At 44.5% G+C, this 22,229-nt stretch overlaps 1 protein-coding gene across 4 annotated transcripts in view; it reads right to left on the reverse strand.

Moving 5' to 3' along the window:
* fstl5 (follistatin-like 5) overlaps positions 1-22,229 on the reverse strand; it is a 1,173,542-nt gene that overhangs the window by 288,546 nt on the left and 862,767 nt on the right. For all 4 annotated transcript variants that reach the window (XM_086010874.1, XM_086010870.1, XM_086010888.1 and 1 more), the window contains one exon: positions 9,073-9,193. In XM_086010874.1, coding sequence (XP_085867000.1) covers positions 9,073-9,193 — 121 coding nt within the window. The remainder of the gene's footprint in view (positions 1-9,072; positions 9,194-22,229) is intronic.

The following is a 22,229-nucleotide window of genomic DNA, read 5'->3' on the forward strand; positions in this document are numbered from 1 at the left end:
TGCAAATAAAATCGCTCCAGCAACAGCAGCTGAGAGCAAACCAGAAACTCCTTTTGCTGACTGGTACAAAAGCGGGAAAAGGTGTCATCTCATTTTTTACTCAGACCAGACAACGGCTTGGACCAAAGCAATAAACATACACTATCCCAGGGTTAAGCAGGAAAGAACCGCTAATGGGTCCAAACTGAAAATAAGGAAATCAGGGGACCCTAATAGTGAAACCACGACTGTCAACATGTACAGTAACGGAACAATATTGGTGCAAGGCAACCTCGACGACTTTGAAACGGCCTTCATGACGCTGAAAGAAATAATTGAGAGGGGAAGGAACAGCCCCAGGTGACTAACAGGGAAAAAGCGACACACACTCCCCCCACCATTTACAACTCACCAGGAGAAAATCAGCCTGGTCAGGAGGTGAGCGAGCCACACAGTTCTAACCAGACACTCACCCCGGGGCCCCACAGCCCCATGGTACAGTTGACCAGCCCCAGCGTTAATACCAGGGAGGAAGCCACACACACTCCTCTACCACTTCCAGCTCACCAAGAGAACAGCAGCCTAGCCAGGAAGTGAGTGAGCCCTCCAGCTCCGACCAGACACACACCTTGGGATCCCACAGCCAGATACAACTAAAGGAGAAATTTAATCAGCTGGAGACAGAGCTGGTTAAACTTATAGAGGAGGTCCTTAAACTGAGAGCCGATCAAGAAAACAGCATTTTAGCAATGAAGCATGAACAAAAGCAAGAGAGGGAGAGATACAGGAGAGAGCTGAATTTACTTGGGAACCAGGTGAAAGAGCTGCAGAAAGACAAAGAGAGCCATAGGGGAGGGATAGCGCCATTAGCCCAGCAGCCAGAGGCTAGAGATAAGACAGTGCAGAGCCCGACTGAACAGATGCACTCTCACACTGAACAACAGCAGCAGACACACAATACAGGGGGAGCCACACAGACCGACCAGCATACTGAAGCTCAGTCTCCCCCCACCACTGTGGAACAACAGGCGAGCTGCTCACAAGAGGAGCGCACACACCAGACACGACCACCCCAGTCCAACACACAACCTATGAGTCCAGGCGAAAGCCACCAGCCAGTAAACACCAACAAGGCTGACATCGTAATACTCATAGACTCAAATGGGAAATTTCTATGGGAAAAAAAGCTCTTCCTAGACATAAAGTAATAAAGATCTGGTGCCCAACAACAGACAGAGCCCTGGAATGGCTGACCAAAACCCGATTAGGCTCCCCCCAACACATAATAATACACACTGGTACAAATGACCTAAAGGCCCAGCAGAAAAGGGTAGCAACATCGCTCGGATCAGTGATTGAGAAGACAAGCAATACCTTCCCAAACACTAGAATCACTGTTTCCACACTATTGCCGAGAACAGACTTTAACAACAAAACAATCCATGAGATAAATGCCAGCATAGCAAGAGACTGTGAATTAAAACACAACGTGCACCTGGCCCAACACCCCACCCTCGATGTGGAATGTCTTCACGACCACGTCCATATCCACAGGAGGCGAATATCGGTCTTTGCTAAAGCCCTGAAGGACATTGCTTTTAACCGGGACCATACCCAGACTCCAGGAGGACCCCCCCCCCGACCACCAGAGACCAGCGGGGTACAGACCAGGACTACTACAGAGACCACCACCACACCAACCGGGACCAGAGAGGATCCCCATGCACAACAACAATGTCGGACCTGCACCACTCCTGTCCTACAGGGGAACAGGACCGCCCCCAGCCAGACAGAGGGAGCGATGCTCAGGGCGTACGCAATACCTCAGGCAGAGACAATCCATTAAGAGACATAATGCAGATGCGCAGCAGCATCTACTTCCGCCTTATGGATCAGAAAAAAAATAAGGACTAGTTGCTAGAAAGAGTTGTAACCTATTAGTATCAGCATTTATAGACAATTGAAACGTTCTTTTTTTTCCCCATTTAGACACGACAAACACATATCATATTTTAACCTATCATTGTAAAAGATCAAACTTAACAGGAAGTCCTTATATATCTCAACCTGGAATATCCAAGGTCTACGCTCTTCTGTGCGTGGCATGAAGAGTAGGACCCCAGAGTTCCTAGATGAAATTAAAGATCTAGATATTATCTTTTTACAGGAAACTTGGTGTAAAGGAGAAGGACACACTGGCCGTCCCCATGGGTACACAGAGCTGGTGGTCCCCTCCAATAAATTGCCAGGAGTAACCCAGGGCAGAGACTTTGGAGGCATACTGATTTGGTTTAAAACAGAGCTTAGGAATTGCATCAAATTTATAAAAAAGGGCGAAAACCACATATGGCTCAAAATTAAGAGGGGCATCATCTCTAACACGCAAGATGTTTTCATTTGCGCACTCTATATCCCCCCAATGGAATCCCCATACTTTAAAGAGTAAAGAGGTCACCTTCTCCAACATTGAGAGGGAGATTATCCAATTCCAGGCCCAGGGGAACGTGTTGATCTGTGGTGACCTCAATTCAAGAACTGGCGAAGAACCAGACTTCACCAATAATCAGGGGAACAACTACATATTCGGGAATAACCACTTTGATATCCCTTCCCATCGATATAGGCATAACTGTGACAAACAGACAAATGCTAACGGAAAACAGCTCCTGCAGCTCTGTCGAAGCCTGGGTCTGTACATTGTCAATGGTAGGTTCATGGGAGACTCCCTAGGAAGATCAACCTATTGCTCACCTCTTGGCTGTAGCACCGTAGACTATATGATTACGGATTTGGACCCATCCTCTTTCAGAGCATTCACAGTCAAACCACAAACAACACTGTCAGACCACAGTCAAATTACTGTGTATCTTAAAAGGACAGAAACAACCAACACAGAAACACAACCCAGTAAGCTGTACAACATGAAAAAATCCTACAGATGGGCCAAAAACAGCACGGAAAAATACCAGAAAGCAATTAGCAATCAATCAACTCAAGCTCTCTTGGACACCTTTCTGGAAAACATATACACTCACAATAAAGAAGGCGTAAACCGGGCAGTGAATAACCTAAATAATATTTTTGATAATTTGGCAACAATGTCAAACTTGAAAGTTCACAAGAATAAACCCAAAACAAAAAACTATGAAAAATGGTTTGACCCAGATTGCCATAACATGAGGAAAAAACTCAGAAAAATATCAAACCAAAAACACAGACAGCCAGAAAATGAGGAATTACGCCTTAATTATTGTCAGGCACTAACACAATACAAAAACACACTCAGAACCAAAAAGAGCAGTATATTAAGAATACACTCAGCTCCATTGAGGAATCCATTGATTCCAATTGTTTCTGGGACAACTGGAATACATTAGACAAAAAACAACACGACGAATTGGCCATTCAAAACGGAGACACATGGGAAAACCATTTTGAAAAATTATACCAGAAAAACACACTAAGACCAGAGCAATACCAAATATGCAAAAAACTGGAAAAGCTCAAAGTGGTCATAAAAGATAACCAAAACCCGCTAGACCCCCTAATAACTGAAAAAGAGCTAGTTGAAAAACTCAAGGACCCGCGACCAGGAAAAGCTTGCGGTGCAGATGGCATCCTAAGCGAGATGATTAAACACACGGATGATAAAATGAAATTGGCTATCCTAAAACTCTTCAACTTGGTTCTGAGTGTCGGTCACTTCCCTGATATCTGGAACAAAGGACTCATAAAGCCCATATGCAAAAGTGGAGACAAAGTTGACCCAAATAACTACCGAGGCATCTGTGTAAACAGTAACCTGGGGAAGGTATTCTGTAATATCATAAACAAAAGACTTATAAACTTCCTTGAGGAGCACAATGTCTTGAGTAAAAGCCAAATTGGATTCCTACCAAACTATAGAACATCAGATCATATCTTCACCCTGCAGACCCTAATTGACAAACATGTTCATCAAAACAAAAACAAAATTTTTGCCTGCTTTATAGATTTCCAGAAGGCTTTCGATTCCATCTGGCACAACGGTCTATTCTTGAAACTTATTGAAAGTGGTGTAGGGGGAAAAACATATGATGTAATTAAATCAATGTATACAAACAATAAATGTGCAGTTAAAATTGGAGACAAACAAACAAAATACTTCCCATAGGGGCATGGTGTGACACAGGGCTCGCCCATCTCACTGACACTCTTTAATATTTACATAAATGAATTGGCAAAACTACTTGGACAATCTACAGCACCCGGCCTCACCCTATATGAATCCAAGGTTAAATTCCTCCTCTATGCAGATGACCTGGTTCTGCTGTCACCAACTAAGGAGGGTCTACAGCAGAACCTGGATCTGCTAGAGTCGTACTGTCAGACTTGGGCCCTGACAATAAACCCCCCAAAAACCAAAGTCCTTGTGTTCCAGCAAAGATCCAGACATCAGGGACCCAAAATAAATTTCACACTAGGAACAACCAAAATTGAACAAACCACTAACTACACATACTTGGGCTTAAAAATCAGTTCTACGGGAAATTTTCATCTGGCTGTGAATGAACTGAAAGAGAAAGCAAGAAGGGCTTTCTATGCCATTAAAAAATCAATCCAAATAGAAATCCCAATTAGCATTTGTCTCAAAATTTTCAAATCAGTAATTGAACCAATTGCACTCTATGGCAGTGAGGTGTGGGGACCACTAACACAACAAGAATTTGCAAAATGGGACAAACACCCAATTGAGATCCTACATGCAGAATTCTGTAAAAGTATCCTCCGGACTCAAAGGAAAACCGTAAACAATGCATGCAGGGCAGAACTAGGCCAATATCCATTAATAATTACTATCCAAAAAAGAGCCACCAAATTTTGGAAACACCTAAAAATGAGCAACCCCCACTGCTATCATTACGAAGCCCTGAAATGCCAAGAGAGGATCATAAAGAAGAATACCCTCAGTCAACTAGTCCTGGGACTCAGTGAAGTAACTACTAACACTACTAACAATAACCAGCCCCAGGACAGTGACATCGTAGCACAGAGAATTCGACCCAGCACAATTGTCACGAAGCAAAAGGAAAAATATCTGTCATATTGGGCAGAAACAACAAAAACCCAAAACAAACTCAATTGCTACTTGGCCCTAAACAGACAATACAACATGGCTGAATACCTGACCATGGTAAAAGATAGCAAATTGAGAAAAACCTTGACTATGTACAGACTTAGTGAGCACAGCCTGGCTATCTAAAAAGGCAGACACAGACAGACCTGGCTGACAAGAGAGAACAGGATATGCTCTCACTGCAGTCAGGGAGTGGTGGAGACAGAGATGCACTTCCTCACAGCTTGTGGAAAATATCAGGGTATAAGGGAGAATTTCTACCCAAAATTCACAAAAATATGCCCTGAATTTAGAAATGTGAATGATGACCAAAAACTCCCATACCTACTAGGGGAACAGAGAAATTGTGTAACCTTAGCGGCATGCTATGTTACAGCTTGCCATAAACAGAGGGATAACCACTAAATATAAGAAAAGAGTATATACAAATTATATGAATGTATATTTATACACTCAGGGATATATCTGTTTATACACTGTATGGATAGATCTGCGTTTATGTGTTCAACCATAAATGTTTTTCGATGCTTTGGCAACATAAGATGTACCTTGTCATGCCAATAAAGCGATTTGAATTGAATTGAATTGAATTGAATTGAATTGGTGCAGCCAGATCTGACGATGGATGGCTAAGCTGGTTGTCTTCCACATTAGCTTAGGCTTGTACCCCTTTGACTTGAGGGAATGAAGATGGGGGCTGTACTGAGGGAATGACTTGGATGAAAGATAATGAAGGTTTTGCTAGGGACAGGCATCAAATGTGGGAATGAGTGAGTGGTTGAATGAATCAATAGCTGCAGAGGTATCATGGTAAGCAGTTGTGAATTTGAGACTGCAGTTCCGTGGAGCTCCAAAATGGCAGCGCTGGCGTCAAATCAGCGTTGCACACTGATTGACGTTATTATCTGCACACTGATTGACGTTATTATCTGACTGCTCTGCATACTTCCGGCAACGTTAAGCTTTGCGTCAGAAGTGTGCTACTGAACCGAATTTTGGGCCCCTTGTTTTTTGTGAACATAGCAAAGATATTGCAAAGTAAGACAAACAGTGCTGGAATAAAATTTATACCCTCTGCGGTATGACAGAAATTAATATTAAAATAGAAAGAGCAAGCTTTGTACCGGTTTGCAAATCAGGGACACATGGTTTTCCCTTTATGTTAGTCCCAGCAGATAATAGAACTGTGGTTACTGTGTGTCGGCACGTACACATATTTTTGGCAATACAACAATTTGTCAATCTCATCCTTGGGCATCCATAAATGGCGCAAAACAACTGTCAACTTACAGGAAAAAAAACTTTTAAAATATTGCACTAACCCTAAAATTAAGTAAACTGTGAAAAACATTTTTCAAAATGTGGAAGATGCATTTTCTATAGAAACACTGGGTACAAATTGGGTAGCGCCCCCTTTTTAGTGCCCCGAAAAAGTTAGCACCCCCACGGCCGATTTTCCCAGGTAGCGCTCCGAGAGGGAGGAGAGGCACTACTGAGAGTGCCCCGCGTCCCTCTTGTTAAAGGGGAGGGACCAGGCGCAGCACGTCCCGGCGCCCAGCTGGGCCACCAGGGATCAGGAGTGCCGGCAAACGAGCCCGGCACTCCGCGGGGAGGCTTCATGGGGGCCGGGGACAGCAACAGGGGCAGGTGCTGGCAGGCGGCCAGCAACAAAAATGGCCGCCCGCCACCTCCCCTTTAACTAGCGCCGCCCCGGCCGCAGGTAGGGCTCCCCGACCCCGGCGGACATAGTGTCCGGCGGTAAGTCGGGGGGGCGCCACCCAATATTACAGCCGGGGCATGAGCGGCGCAGCACTGCATTAACGGTTAGTGCCGCCGCTAACCTCCCGCTGAATTTCGCAGGAGGCGTTAACGGCACTGCGCCCAGGTGCTAACGGGAGGCACAAATCAACCGAATTTAGCCCCCTTCATGTTTTAAAAATCATATTCAAGTGTATTTTTGGGATGTGCAACATTGGACTACTGTTTTAGTCCCGACGTTTAGTTTATGGTAATCAATCATTTGCAGGACATGGTGCTGTAGGTCATTACTTTACTTTAAATTAATTGTTTATGCCAGAGATCCAGTGTAATAAAGTGAACCCAAACAAGGGAACTACATCTATAACTCAGGCTGCAATTTAGTTTGGCGCTTTTAATGAAAATATTTATCTTCTCTATTTCCCATTAATGTTATTCACGCTACAATTGCCTTTCATTTTAATGATAACTGTACTCTCCTCATTAATCACACTAAAGTACATTTCTATTGTCTGTTGACTCAGCCTAATTAGTCCAAAAAATAATTACATTGACCTCTGGCTACTGGCCACATCTTGTGGCTTTGAAATGTTGATTTGTAGCTCAGAATGCGTGTTAATTATTTTGCCAAAGCTATTTAGAATTTTGTGATTGAAAAAAAGGTTCAATGGTGAAATATCGATATGCCAATGTAATTTTGTTTTAAAAATGAAATACAACTGAACCCTTTGGAATATAAATGAACAGGTACTGTGACTAAATGAGACAAATCATAACAAGTGCCAGGGTTTGGTGATAGTACAAAAGAAAAATGTACAAAATAACTAAATGCATATGTCACAGAAATAAAGATTACATTTCAGTTCAAAGGAACATCGCCAATTAGAGGTTTCTTTCAGAGAACAGGAATCAGAATTGGCTGCAAAATGGGAACTTTCATAATCTTTTAATATAACCAGATTTTGATGTCAATGCAGTCTTCAAATAAAAGCTTTTGCTGGAAGATTCCACTCTTTAAACTATTCAAATACCAAGCTAGTGAAAGGATTATGGTACGATCACGAGGAGATGGTAACAAAGCACTACATTAGACTATATTCAGCTGTGAAATATATATTGTTACATCAATATAAAGGCAGTCACCAATATATGTAAATAGTCTTTAAATACAGTAAATAGAGATTAATCTATTTAATTGAAAGGGATTTTTTTGTATATAAGAATGTAGAAATCTAGACCAATCACTTCCCAGAGCTTTAACCAATCAGATCCAACAGAGCACCATCATTTCAACCATTCAGATCCCAGAACCATGGGGTGACCTTCAACTTCTGCCCTTGATGGGCACAAAGTCTGGGGAACGGCCATGCCACCCTCCTAAAACCTCCATTGGCCTGAATCAGTGAGCTGTGAGTGCCTTACAGGTGACCCGCTGTCATTTGCCAGTTGTGGGAGAGCGGAACATTGGTTGGCTCCCATGCTGAGCTAGCTGGCAGGTCAGGTTCGGGGGTGATCCTGGGGGAAGGGCCTCACGTGGGTCAGAGACCTTTTTGTGGGCTCCACAAAAATAATAACTTCCAAATTTTGGTGCGGCCTCCGGTGGTCTCTTTAAGGACCACTGGCTACACTGCTCAACACCTGGTACAAATGGGCGGCCCGTGGGCCTGAAAATTGCAGCTGGGGTCCTACAATCAGGGTAGGCTTGCATATTTAAGCAACCTTCCACTGGAAAAAGGTGGGCGAGCTGCTCGCCCATTTACAGGTCTGCCTGAAAGTTGCATCAGGTGGGCCTTAGGCATCAAGGGGACTGAGGGGCCTCTTGCCGATTTTAAACTGGCTGCTACCCATTTTTCTGGTGAGAATTGGGTGTCCAGGTGTTGAAAACTGCTCCCCCCTCCCCTCATTTCTGACTGGTTCAGTCATAAAAGTGACCAATCACATTGTACCATAAAAAAGAAATGTGTGACGTACAACAACCATGATAGTTCTTAACACCCCCACAGTTAAACCTGTCCCCAGCCTTGCTGCACAGCTCCAGGCTGCCAGCTGCACCTCCAGGCCCCACTATCTCTTGACTAAACCACTGCATAGAGCGAGACATAAAGTGCATGCAAAACAAGCAGTCAGGAAGAAAGAAGCACATTTCAAAAAGAAAATTATGAGCAATACCATGGGATATGAAATAGTTGTTAGCAATTATAATGATAGATTATATTTACCATTCACTTGCAGGATATGAGTCTGGTAGAGCTTTTCATAGCCATCTGCATGACAGCTATAGTTTCCCATGTGAATTGTCGTTACCTTGGTTATATACAGTGAGCCATCATCTCCAAAATCCTGTGGGGTAAAATCAGAGCCTTAGTGGAAATTGTTTAATTAAAATGAACATCACATTTTTACCCTTTATAATAGTACATGTATTGTAAAACCAAATAAAACCCTGCAAAAAATTCCTCATATAATTTGATGTGATGTCACTTGAAAAATTCCAATGAGATTTTATTAGTAAGCATGCAAATCACAGATAAGCAACATATTGTAGAAAATTGTTTTCATAATAATAAAATGGAAAAGGCACAATTCAAAGTTTGTAAAAAGGCTCAACAATACTATATTTTATACAGCTGTCATAAGTGCTGCTGCTGTGAGACCAGTGATCATTTCCATTTCAATTTTAAAGGACAAGTAGGAGCAGTGAATTTTTAATGGTCAGTATGGTAAATATATATCACTGGAAGAGAAGGAAAGGGCTGTGAAAGCCCGACAGCAAATCATTCACAGGCATGGAAAAATATTTTATTATTATTTGATATTTTTCACCAAAACTATTTCTAGATCCACGGCTGTCAGCAGAAGAAATATATAAATCCATTGTTCAGATCAATAGAAATAGTGAAGAAAAAAATCACTAACAAGGATTTAATTTCATAACAAGATCACTTTTAAAGAAAATATATTTTTCTCTTCGTTTTCTTTTCTTTTCAGTACATATCTGAAGTATGCTAATAAGGTAACCGATTATAGAGCATTTATGTAATGTTTAGAATAGAAATATAGGAACAGGAGTAGGCCATTCAGCCCCTTGAGCCTATTCCCCACATTCTATTAGACTATGGCTGATCCGTACCTCAACTCCATTTAACCACCTTTTCTCCATATCCCTTGATACCCTTACCTAATAAAAATATATTGATCTCCGTCTTAAAAATTTCAATTCACACAGCCTTTTCTGGGAGGTAATTCAACATTTCCATTGCCCTTTGTGTGAAAAAATGCTTCCTGATTTCACTCCTAAATTGCCTAGCTCTAAACTTAAGATTATACCCTCTTGTTCTGGGAATAGTTACTCTGTATCTATCCTATCAAATCTCTTAATCATGTTAAATTGATTAGATCGCCTCTCAATCTTCTAAACACAAGAGAATACAAACCAAGTTATGGAACCGGTCTTTATAATTTAACCCTTTAAGCCCTGGTATCATTATGATGGTTCTGTGCTGTACCCCTTCCGAGGCCAATATATCTTTCCTGAGGTGTGGGGTCTGAGCAAGGTTCTATACAATTGAAGCTTAACTTCAAAACATTTGATTTCCATCCCCCTTGAGATAAAGGTCAACATTCTATTAGCCTTTTTAATTACTTTTTGTATCTGTGCAGTAGCTTTTAGTGATTTGTGTACATGGACACTCCGAAGTCCCTTTGTTCCTCCACAGCTCCAAGTCACTCACCATTAAGAAAATATTCTAATTTTTGCTAATAATTTCTCATGCAGAAACTTATCAAATACCTTCTGGACATCTATATAGACAACATCCATAGACATTCCCCATCCACCATGCTAATGACCTGCTCAAAATATTCAACCAGATTATTCGGACATGACCTACTCATCACAAATCCGTGCTGGCTCTCTTTGATCAACTGATACCTGCCCAAGTGCTCAGTCACTCTGTCCCCGATAATAACTCTATGCCGCATTCAGAGCAGGGGGTTGCAATATCAGGTGGAAAACCCGGAAGAACTTTCAATGCGTTGGTCTGTGACAATTTAACGCAGTCACTTGATTATATTACTTCTGGGCTTAGCGTTGAATGCGCGGCAGAGGGCCTATTGCGGACCCGCATGATGCGACCTAAACTGGAGTATTTAAAGGGACAATCCAAAGATGAATTTTGGTGGAGTTAGGAGTTTGATCAAAGAGAGGGAGAAATTTCATCATGGATTTAGGACGGTCAAGGGCTGCACCTCAATTTAATGTTACATCCCTTGATGCACTAGTGGGTGCAGTGAGGCGTAGGAGAGGCATACTCTACCCCAGCAATGGGAGGAAGAAACATGCTGTTGCAACAAAGAGAAAAGAAAGATTTGCATTTATATAGCGCCTTTCACAACCACCGGACATCCCAAAGCGCTTTACAGCCAATGAAGTACTTTTGAACTGTAGTTACTGTTGTAATGTAGGAAAAGTGGCAGCCAATTTACACACAGCAAGCTCCCACAAACAGCAATGTGATAATGACCAGATAATCTGGTTTTAGTGATGTTGATTGAGGGATAAATATTGGCTAGGGCATCAGAGATAACATCTCTGCTCATCTTCAAAATAGTGCCATGAGATATTTTACGTCCAGCTGAGAAAGCAGGCAGGGCCTCGGTTTAACGTCTCATCTGAAAGACGGCACCTCCGATAGTACAGCAACCCCTCAGTACTGCACTGGAGTGTCGGCCTAGATATTTTGCTCAAGTGTCTGGATTGGGACTTGAACCCACAACATTGTGACTCAGAGGCAAGGTGTGCTACCAACTGAGCCACAGCTGACACAACTAAAGAAAGTGTGGCTGGAGGTGGCCAAGGAGGTCAGCAGCAGGCGCATTGTGTGATGCTTTCCTGGATTCAGCGCTTTAATGACCATATCAGGTCAGGAAAGGTGAGTACAGTTGGACATTCACCTACATCTTGTGTGTGCATCACTCCACCACCCCCCCCCGCCCACGCTGCCTTGTCAAGCCTACTCCATCACATCACTCCTCGCACCCACTTACCTTGCAAGTGCACCCATCGTCCTCTTTCTATGCACTTCCTCACATCTCCATCTCTCCTTTCACCACTCCCACTCACAAAAAAATCAACTTTTTTTTCAACTTTTATTGTCATTGTTAGTGCACAAGTGCAGTACAACGAAATGTAGGCTTGCGGCTCCCGAGAGTGTACAATTTGGATTAGGACATCTTTATGCAATTTCATGCCTCTGCCTGACAGTCACCCTCACCAACACATGCCATACACTCACTCATAAGTCTGTTCTTTTCCCCATTGCAGGAGAAGAGAGCACAGAACACAAGGGAGAGGGAGAGAACCAGAGGTGGTCCTCCACAGATTTCCCAGCTAACAACTGCAGAGGAGGAAGCGCTGGAGACCAGTGCCATTTCAGCATTCCTGGCCATCGGAGATGGGGAGATCGGGAGCTTCCAGATACTTGGTGACACAATTAGTTATATATCAGTGAACCACGTATCAAACAACACTCAGTCATGTTGCCTTTATTTCAGCAGTGAGTGAAATATGATAATTTTCGTAATGCTAAGTTGCAACATTCCTACCATGCCAGTACTAATACATATATTTTCTCTCCGCCAGGGCCTACACGCATACAGTGGACCTCACAGGAGACAAATCCTCTGAGGAGCTGATTCATTCTGAGGACATGGGCATCATGCTTACCATGCACCAGTGCAGATACTTGTACTTCGGTGGATCTAGTTCGGCAGTTAGTTGGGTTTCACTTGATGACTCATAGTTCACAAGTGAGCACAAACAGACAGCAGTGGTAGGGACAGTAGTGGAGAGTCCATGTCAGAGGGCACAGCCTTCTCCCAGCTTTGCTCAGCTGGATACAGATGCTGTATCCCGGGGGCCATCGATGAAATGGATAAGCATTGAGGGGCAGCAGAAAATCTGCGACATACTGGCAGGCCTGCCATGCATACTGTCCACGATTGGAGAGAGAATGGAGGTGTCCTGCTCAAGAATGAGCGGGTGATGCTGCCCCCCTCTCTGCTGCCCCCTCTGTGCTGCCCCCTCTCTGCTGACTGCCTGCCGTCTGCTGCTGATGTTCATCATGCACCTCATCCAAGGTCCAATCAGCCCTGGTGCCCTTCATCCTGATCTCGAGTCTCATTACTGTACCTCCAAAGTGCAGAAATTAGCCTCTTAGCACAATTACTCTGAACAAACCCTTTCCCAGTGGTAGGTGAAAAAGTAGCTGTGAGCACAGACTATTTATTGCTGTATTTGTCTGACCTTCATTGAGCCCCATGAATTGCTATTCCCTTCTCGCCTTGATTTCAATGGCGAGTTTCAGGAAGCTCAGGAAATCCGTGCATACGCGATTAAATTTAAATGCCGGTTGAAATATCGTTGGAATTCACTGATTTAAATATTCAAATCACTAATCCACCTTTCCGGAGGGAGGTTATTGTGGTGTATGTGCCTTTAAGAGCCCCAGGTGTGCTGTAATGCCGGTAATTGCCACTCGGGCTATATAAGCCTGTATATTGTGTATATCCGTTAGAACCCCCCCCCCAGACTTTGCTTAGTAAATACCTATGAACCAACTCCTGTCTTCAGTGTCTTTATCAACACACGGACACTACAGTTATGTGCATGCAGCTGAATGCGCTCGAGTTAAACCCAGAATTTGGCACGTTGGCGCCGCCTTCCGCGTGCGCTGACATTTTTTCCAAAATTAACCTCCCACCTGCACCTAAACTCACGAGCTCCTCAATGTTAATATTCCCACCTCTGTCTCTGATGATAGATTCCAGTAATTTCCACACAATTTATGTTAAGCTCACAGGTCTGTAGTTATCTAGTTTCTTCTTCCTTTCTTAAGTAATGGTGTGACATTTGCAATTTTCCAATCCAAAGGTACAATTATTGAATCCAGAGAGCTTTGGAAAATTATGACAAATGCATCTGCAAGTTCTTCACCTATTTCTTTCAATAATCTTGGGTGGAAACCATCAGATTCCTGGGGAACTCTTTGGAGCTGTTTATGACTGGTTTTTAGCTTCACTTTTACCCTGAGTTCACAAGACAGTTAATGGATTTAATGGACTATTCACCAATTTTAACTTCTAGGTCAGGATTTTCTTCTACCCAACAGAAATGTGTCAGAGATGGACTTCCTCTCGCTAGCTCGACCCAACCAATACCCCGATCCATTTTCCCGGATCATGTCAATGGCATTTGCAAAGTGGGCTCTCGACAGGATCTCTGCTCTGCAGAGGGAGCCTGCCACTCCCAGGGAGGAAAATGCTGCAATGCTGAAGCATGGGAAATGGGTAGGGCTGCCACTAAAGGGGACGGAAGCCCCTTAAACAACCTTGAATGAAATATGGAAGGGGCTTTGAATGAGCCCAGTATCGGTGGCTGAGCTATTTGTAGGGTCAGGGAGACAGTGAGGTGTCAAATCTTTGGGCCATTCCTGTCTCCTGGTACACCCCCACTGCCTTTTGATCTTCCTGCGCATCAGTGGTTCAGGGGCAGGAAGGAACGAAACTTAGCTGAAAGATCAAAGGCTTCCCGCTCTCATTATTATTCAAACCAATCTGACCTCAATAGGGGATTTAGCCTGTTCATGGCTTACATTCTACCTTGCACATAAACCCACCTCACAGAAGAACAACTCTGCTTAGAATTAGTAATGACAACAGTCATGGAAGGGTTCCAGCTCAGACTGTCTGGTCCAGGTGACTGAAGGAGGAAAGTTATAGCAGAAGGCTGTGATGGAACGTGTTATAGCAGAAGTTGAGGAAAACCTGAAATTGGCTGAAAATATATGCGACTAGTGGGGTACCGCAGGGATCGGTCCTTGGGCCCCAGCTACTCACAATATATATTAATGATCTAGACAAGGGAACTAGATGTAATATCTCCAAATTTGCAGATGACACAAAGCTGGGTGGGTGTGTGTGCTGTGAGGAGGATGCCGAGAAACTCCAGGATGATTTGGACAGGTTGGGTGATTGGGCAAAAGCATGGCAGATGCAATATAACGTGGATAAATGTGAGGTTATCCACTTTGGTGGCAAAAACAGGAAGGCAGATTATTATCTGAATGGCAATAGATTGGGAGAAGGGGAAGTGCAACGAGACCTGGGTGTCCTTGTGCACCAGTTGCCGAAAGTAAGCATGTAGGTGCAGCAGGCAGTTAAGAAGGCAAATGGCATGTTGGCCTTCGTAGCGAGAGGGTTTGAGTACAGGAACAAGGATGTCTTGCTACAGTTGTACAGGGCCTTGGTGAGACCACATCTTGAGTATTGTGTGCAGTTTTGGTCGCCTTATCTGAGGAAGGATGTTCTTGCCATGGAAGGAGTTCAGCGAAGATTCACCAGGCTGATACCTGGGATGGCAGGAATGACGTATGAGGAGAGATTGGGTCAATTGGGCTTGTACTCGCTGGAGTTTAGAAGAATGAGAGGGGATCTCATTTAAACATATAAAATTCTGACAGGACTGGACAGACTAGATGCAGGAAGGATGTTCCCGATGGTCGGGGAGTCCAGAACCAGGGGTCACAGTTTAAGGATAAGGGGTAGGCCATTTAGGACAGGAATTAGGAGGAATTTCTTCACCCAGAGAGTGGTGAACCTGTGGACTTCTCTACCACAGAAGGCAGTAGAGGCCAATACATTAAATATATTCAAGAAGGAGTTGGATATATTTCTTAAGACTAAAGGGATCAAGGTGTATGGGGAGATGATCGCATTGAATGGAGGAGCAGGCTCGAGGGGCCAAATGGCCTACTCCTGCTCCTATCTTCTATGTTTCTATGCAAGGGAGTTGCCGTTCGAATGCGCTAATTCTTTCAGCGTAATTCCCCTGATATCGGTATAACCAGTGCAAAAGATCGTGGAATTTTAAGCGCAAATTGTGTTCAGCGCAACTTGAGTTTCCGTGATCTTCTGTGCTAGTTTTAAAAACATTGCGCTAGAAGCAGCCCCCCCCTCACCCCCCCAAGAGTGAATTAATCACCATTGGGAGTTTCCACTAATTGCCCTTGTTTGTAGGCCTTCGAGGAGCCTCTAAAAATTATGCTGGAATTTTGGGGCATAAGACGCCAATAGGTACGTAAGGAACTGGCAACTGTACCCCAATCTAACTAGAAATAGTTTTGTAATTTTTTTAAAGCAATTTTCAATAATTTAAAATCAGAATTCTCACAGGTTGTGGATTGACACTATGATTTAAAATGCTTAACTTTTGTGATAAACCCATTTTCAGCTGTGTTAATCAAACTCTTTAATATATCAAGGAATGATTTGTTTTAAAATGCTGGTTCATGGTAGATTTTACATTTTCTGATAGGCAAATGAGCTGAAACTCGGAGGGGAAAAAACACTTTTCACAATGGGTGCAATTTGCGCCAGAATCGACAATTGTGCCCAAAGCGGAAACTCTACTCCAGAATGTTTAAAATTTGAGGCTATTAAACATCTGTTTACTGGATGCACCTGGTGGATCTGAGTGGAAGCAGATCATTATGGTTTTCGGAGCTCTGAAATGGTATTGGCCAATATAGACCATATACAGAAAAATCATTTTTTTAATAACATTTACTAAATACATATTGATCTGCATACACAGATATAAGATATTCAAGTTCCTCAGGTAACTAACAGCAGCCACAAAGTGTGTCCATTGTTTTCATTCCAGTGAACTAATTTGACATTGCCCACTTTACACTATTGCCCAAAGTTAATATTATGCCCATTAGATGTTAATCTCATTGCCATTGAGGATAAAGTAATTTGAAACTGCCCTTTCATTGTCTCCCATGAGTGGTTTAGAAAGACATATGTGCTAACGGCCTTTTCCTCAGGTTTCCTGAGAATATTCCTAACCTAATAAAACTGACAAATATATTTGGGCCTAGAAATTTGGGCGCGCCCATTATTGAGTCTACAGGGGCCCTGAGGAAGGGTGGGCGATCGGGTCTCAGGCCGGACGGGAGCGATCAGTGGTCGGGAGGGAAGGAGAGATCGGTGGCCAGAGGGGAGCGATCAGTGCCCTGGGGAGGAGGGATTGGCCTTGAGTTGGGAGGAGCGACCGGTGTTCATAGGGGAGTGATTGGTGGCTGGTGGGAATGACTGGTGGCCGGGAGTGAGCAATCGGTGACCGGGGAAGGGGCGGGGGCAGGCGATCGGTGACTGGGTGTGGGAGAGATCGAACTTCGGGCCAGGGGGAGCAATGAGTGGCTGCGGGGTAGCAATGGGTACCCAGTGGGGGGGTCTGGGGGAAGAGATTGATGGCCGGGGGGAGCGGTACCCGGGAGTTCAACACATGGCAAGTGAAGCGCTGGCGCATTTGAACATCGAAAACGGGTCCTGCAAGACACACAGAACCCTAATTTTAAAAAATTATTCCGGCCTTTAAATGTTCCTGATGTGCGTTCCTGCCACCAGTGTATCGACCTTATCCATTAAGTGTGGCGCACTTCTGGCCAGAAATGTGGGCCTGCTTCCTGCCCACCATATTGGGAGCTTAGTAGGCTAGTTAGTGCCAGCAAAGCGGGCATTACGTGGTTGAAATTCTAGAACATGATCTGTTTGGTGATGTGGCCAGAACCTCTGCTCTTATGATCTAAGAACTCTTGGCTGCATATTTGATTAGTTGAGCTTGTGTATGTGTGAAGACCCAGCTCCCTGTCACAGAACAAAAACTGAACTGCAGGAAGTTTTGCAGATGACCTTTGAATTGAAGGAAAGACCTTCAGTTCTGGATTGTATTTTGCTCTGGAACATTACCCAATTAAATAGTCTGTGCCTCTTTCTGTCATTTTAAGTGAGACCTACATCCTAGGATACTTAAGGAAGTGGCCCTAGAAATAGTAGATGCATTGCTGGTCATCTTCCAAAATTCTATAGACTCTGGAACAGTTCCCATGGATTGGATGATAGCTAATGTAACCCCACTATTTAAAAAAGGTGGTAGAGAAAAAACGGGGAATTATAGCCTGACATCGGTAGTGGGGAAAATGCTAGAGTCAATTATTATAAAAGATGTAATAGCAGAGCACTTGGAAAACAGTGACAGGATCAAACAAAGTCAACAAGGATTTACAAAAGGTAAATTGTGCATGATTAATCTATTGGAATTTTTTGAGGATGTAACTGGTAGAATAGCTAAGGGAGAACCAGTGGATGTGGTGTATTTGGACTTTCAGAAGGCTTTCGATAAGGTCCCGCATAAGAGATTAGCGTGCAAAGTTAAAGCACATGGGATTGGGGGTAAGGTACTGACTTGGATAGAGAACTGGTTGGCAGACAGGAAGCAAAGAGTTGGAATAAACGGGTCTTTTTCCGAGTGGCAGGCAGTGACTAGTGGGGTACCACAGGGATCGGTGCTAGGACCCCAGCTATTCACAATATATATTAATGATCTAGGCAAGGGAATTGGATGTAATATCTCCAAGTTTGCAGACAACACAAAGCTGGGTGGGTGTGTGTGCTGTGAGGAGGATGCAGAGAAACTCCAGTATGATTTGGACAGGTTGGATGATTGAGCAGATGCATGACAGATGCAGTATAATGTGGATAAATGTGAGGTTATCCACTTTGGTGGCAAAAACAGGAAGGCAGATTATTATCTGAATGGCAATAGATTGGGAGAAGGGGAAGAGCAACGAGACCTGGGTGTCCTTGTGCACCAGTCGCTGAAGGTAAGCATGCAGGTGCAGCAGGCAGTTAAGAAGGCAAATGGTATGTTGGCCTTCATAGCGAGAGGATTCGTGTACAGGAGCAAGGATGTCTTGCTACAGTTGTACAGGGCCTTGGTGAGACCACACCTTGAGTATTGTGTGCAGTTTTGGTCGCCTTATCTGAGGAAGGATGTTCTTGCCATGGAGGGAGTGCAGCAAAGATTCACCAGACTGATACCTGGGATGGCAGGAATGATGTGTGAGGAGAAATTGGGTCGATTGGGCTTATATTTGCTGGAGTTTAGAAGAATGAGAGGGGATCTCATTGAAACTTGTAACATTCTAACAGGACTAGACAGACTAGATGCAAGAAGGATGTTCCCGATGGCGGGTGTTGTGTATGTACCTTTAAGAGAGAACTGCTTTTATACTGTAGTACCGGCAGTGACCACACCTGTATATAAAGCCGTAGCAGGCTTCTGTACTTTCAGTTCCAGCATACCCTCTGTTCAGTAAACACCTGTTATTACCGTTCTCCTGCAGTCCATGTGTTATTGATACGCGGACACTGCAGTGGCGACGAGCAGCTTCGAACTCACCTGCAGTACGGCATCACCTCACGGGGATCCATCCCTGAAAAGAAGGTTCTTGGAGGTCGAAGCCAGAGCAACGGGCGTCGACCATGGGCAACCACCCAGTGATCCATCGGAGTTCAGTGAATCGCAGGGGAAGCTGTGGAGAGCTGGGCTTGGCTCCCCAGTCAAGTTGTTCCAGCAAATCGTGCTGGTAGCAGGTAGTGCGCTGACCCTTCCGGACTGCGGCGGGCTTGAGCTCGATCGAGCGGCTCTGCAAGGGGGCCATGCAGCGTCGTCGGGAAGGAAAAGAGAGAGAGAAGGTGGAGTGCACAGGGCGCGGTCAGCGCTGAAGAGCCGGGTAGCGTTAGAGAAAATAAAAGAGGGGAAGGAAAAGAGGCGCGCAGTGGACAGCGTCGAAGAAGAATAAAACTAAGGAATTTAACTAACAAAAGTGAGACGCACTGAAGCTGCGGGGCGCCGCCATTACTATTTAGAACGCTAGGAGCAGCATTGGCAGCAAGGGGAAGAAGGAAAAGCGCGGGAGGTGCCATTTTAATCCATTGGGGAAGAAGGAAAAGCGCGGGAGGCGCCATTTTAAATCACCCAAGATGCCGAAGAGTGGCAGTATCACTGCTTTCGACAACGAAATAGAAGACTGGACCACGTATGTGGAAAGAATTGAAGTGTACTGCAAGGCAAATGGGGTGGCCGATGAAAAGAAGGCGTCGGTATTATTAAATTTGATGGGCGCGAGAACGTACGGCCTATTGTGGAATTTAATTACCCCAGCTAAACCAATGGAGAAAAGCTTTGAGAAGATTGTCAATATCTTACAGGAACATCTAAACCCTACACCGCTGCTGATAGCAGAAAGATTCAAGTTCCATAAAAGAAACCAGCAGAAAGATGAGAGTAATGCTGACTATCTTACGGAACAACGCAAGTTATCGAAGCACTGCCAGTTCGGAGCAGGACTGGCAGATACCTTAAGGGATAAGTTTGTCTGCGGGCTCCAGAGTGAAGGAACCCAGAAACGACTACTTTTGGAAAAGGACCTTACGCTAGAAAAGGCTTTCAGCGTGGCAGTATCCTATGAAGCAGCAGCACGGGGAGCTGCAGAAATACAACAGAAACCGCAAGAATATAGCACCAACGAAATGGCATATGGAGCAGAAAAGTGCTATCGCTGCGGCAGAACAACCCATGACCAGAAGTACTGCTGGTTTAAGGACAAAGTATGCAGGCAATGTGGAAAAGTGGGACACATAGCACGAGTCTGCAGGTCGGGAAAGAAAACCAACACTACAAGAACTACTAAAGAAAAGTACAAGAAAGTAAAAAAAATGACAGACAGTAGTTCAGAAGATCAGGAGAGTGACAATGACGCCGGGAGCAGGAGACTAAGTTGTCTAAAGTTACACAACGTGATCGCAAAGGAGGATCACCAAACCATTTGGGTCACCCTCATGATAGCAGGGTCCCAAGTAAAGATGGAATTGGACACAGGATCAGCCCTAACAGTCATGAATCGACGAGACTATGAGCGGCTATTCTCACACATACCCTTGAAGGACACGTCCATTGTATTGAAGACATATACGGGGCAAAAAGTCTACCCCAGAGGAAAAATAAGGGTGCCCGTTAAATACAACGGCAAGGAAACACAGAAACTGTATCTCTATGTACTACAAGTTGGAGGACCACCATTATTGGGACGTGAATGGATCCGAAAAATACAATTGGATTGGCATTCCGTTCAGGCGCTAACTGTGGCTGACAAAAAGGATGGCGACGTCACACCTGGCCGACTGTCAAAAATTCTAACTGACGCAAAAGAGGTGTTCCAGCAAGGACTTGGGACTCTAAAAGTAGTAACGGCAACAATAAAAATTGAAGATAACGCAAACCCAAAATTTTTTAAGGCCAGACCGGTACCGTACGCGATCCGCCTGGCCGTCGAAGCAGAGCTGGAGAGTCTGGAGCGTTCGGGTGTGCTGTCCAAGGTGGACTGGAGCGAGTGGGCCACACCCATCGTTCCTGTAATGAAGAAATCATTGAGCAGCACGCCTGGGGAGCCGAAGAAGGTTCGCATCTGTGGGGACTTTAAGGTAGCTGTGAACCCAGTCCTGCACACAGTACAATATCCACTTCTGCGGATAGAAGATATTTTCGCCTCACTATCTGGAGCGAAACGCTTTACAAAGATTGATCTGGCCCAAGCGTATCTACAAATGGAGGTAGAAGAAGCATCTAGAAAATACCTCACGATAAACACTCACAAAGGTCTTTACCAGTACAACCGACTGGTATTCGGGGTAGCATCAGCTCTGGCTATTTGGCAGAGGGCGATGGAACAAGTCCTGCAAGGGATCCCGGGGACCCAGTGTTATTTGGACGACATCCTCGTTACGGGCGAAAATGACAGTGAACACCTTGCCAACCTGGAGCAGGTGCTCACTAGATTACAAGAATATGGGCTACGAGCCAACCGCCCCAAATGCGAGTTTTTCAGGAAGCAAATCTCGTATTGTGGCCACATGATTGATGAAGAGGGGTTACATAAGTCCCCAGACAAGATTGAGGCAGTAGTCAAGGCTCCAGCACCAGAAAATGTGTCGCAACTGAGGTCGTTCCTCGGGTTGGTGAACTACTACCATAAGTTCTTGCCAAATTTATCTACAATTCTGCACCCACTGAACGCCCTGCTGCAAACTGGAGTAGCATGGAAATGGAGTGATGAGTGTAAGCGTGCCTTTCAGAAATGTAAATGCCTAATCACTTCAAAAGAAGTATTGGCCCACTACAATCCAACACTACCGATTCGGTTGGCATGTGATGCATCTCCCTACAGCATTGGAGCGGTGCTGTCACATAAATTCCTTGACGGTTCAGAGAGGCCAATAGCCTTTGCGTCGCGCTCGTTAACCTCAGCCGAGCGTAACTACGCCCAGATTGACAGGGAGGCCCTCAGCCTGGTGTGGGGGGTGAAGAAGTTCAATCACTATCTGCATGGGCAGAAATTCACCCTACTGACTGATCACCAACCTCTTGTCTCCATTTTTAACCCAAAGAAGGGCGTTCCGGTGATGACGGCGC

The sequence above is a fragment of the Somniosus microcephalus genome, chromosome 2, assembly GCF_052327205.1.
Source record: "Somniosus microcephalus isolate GS21.2 chromosome 2, FLI_Smic_1.0, whole genome shotgun sequence".
Classification (NCBI taxonomy): domain Eukaryota; kingdom Metazoa; phylum Chordata; class Chondrichthyes; order Squaliformes; family Somniosidae; genus Somniosus; species Somniosus microcephalus.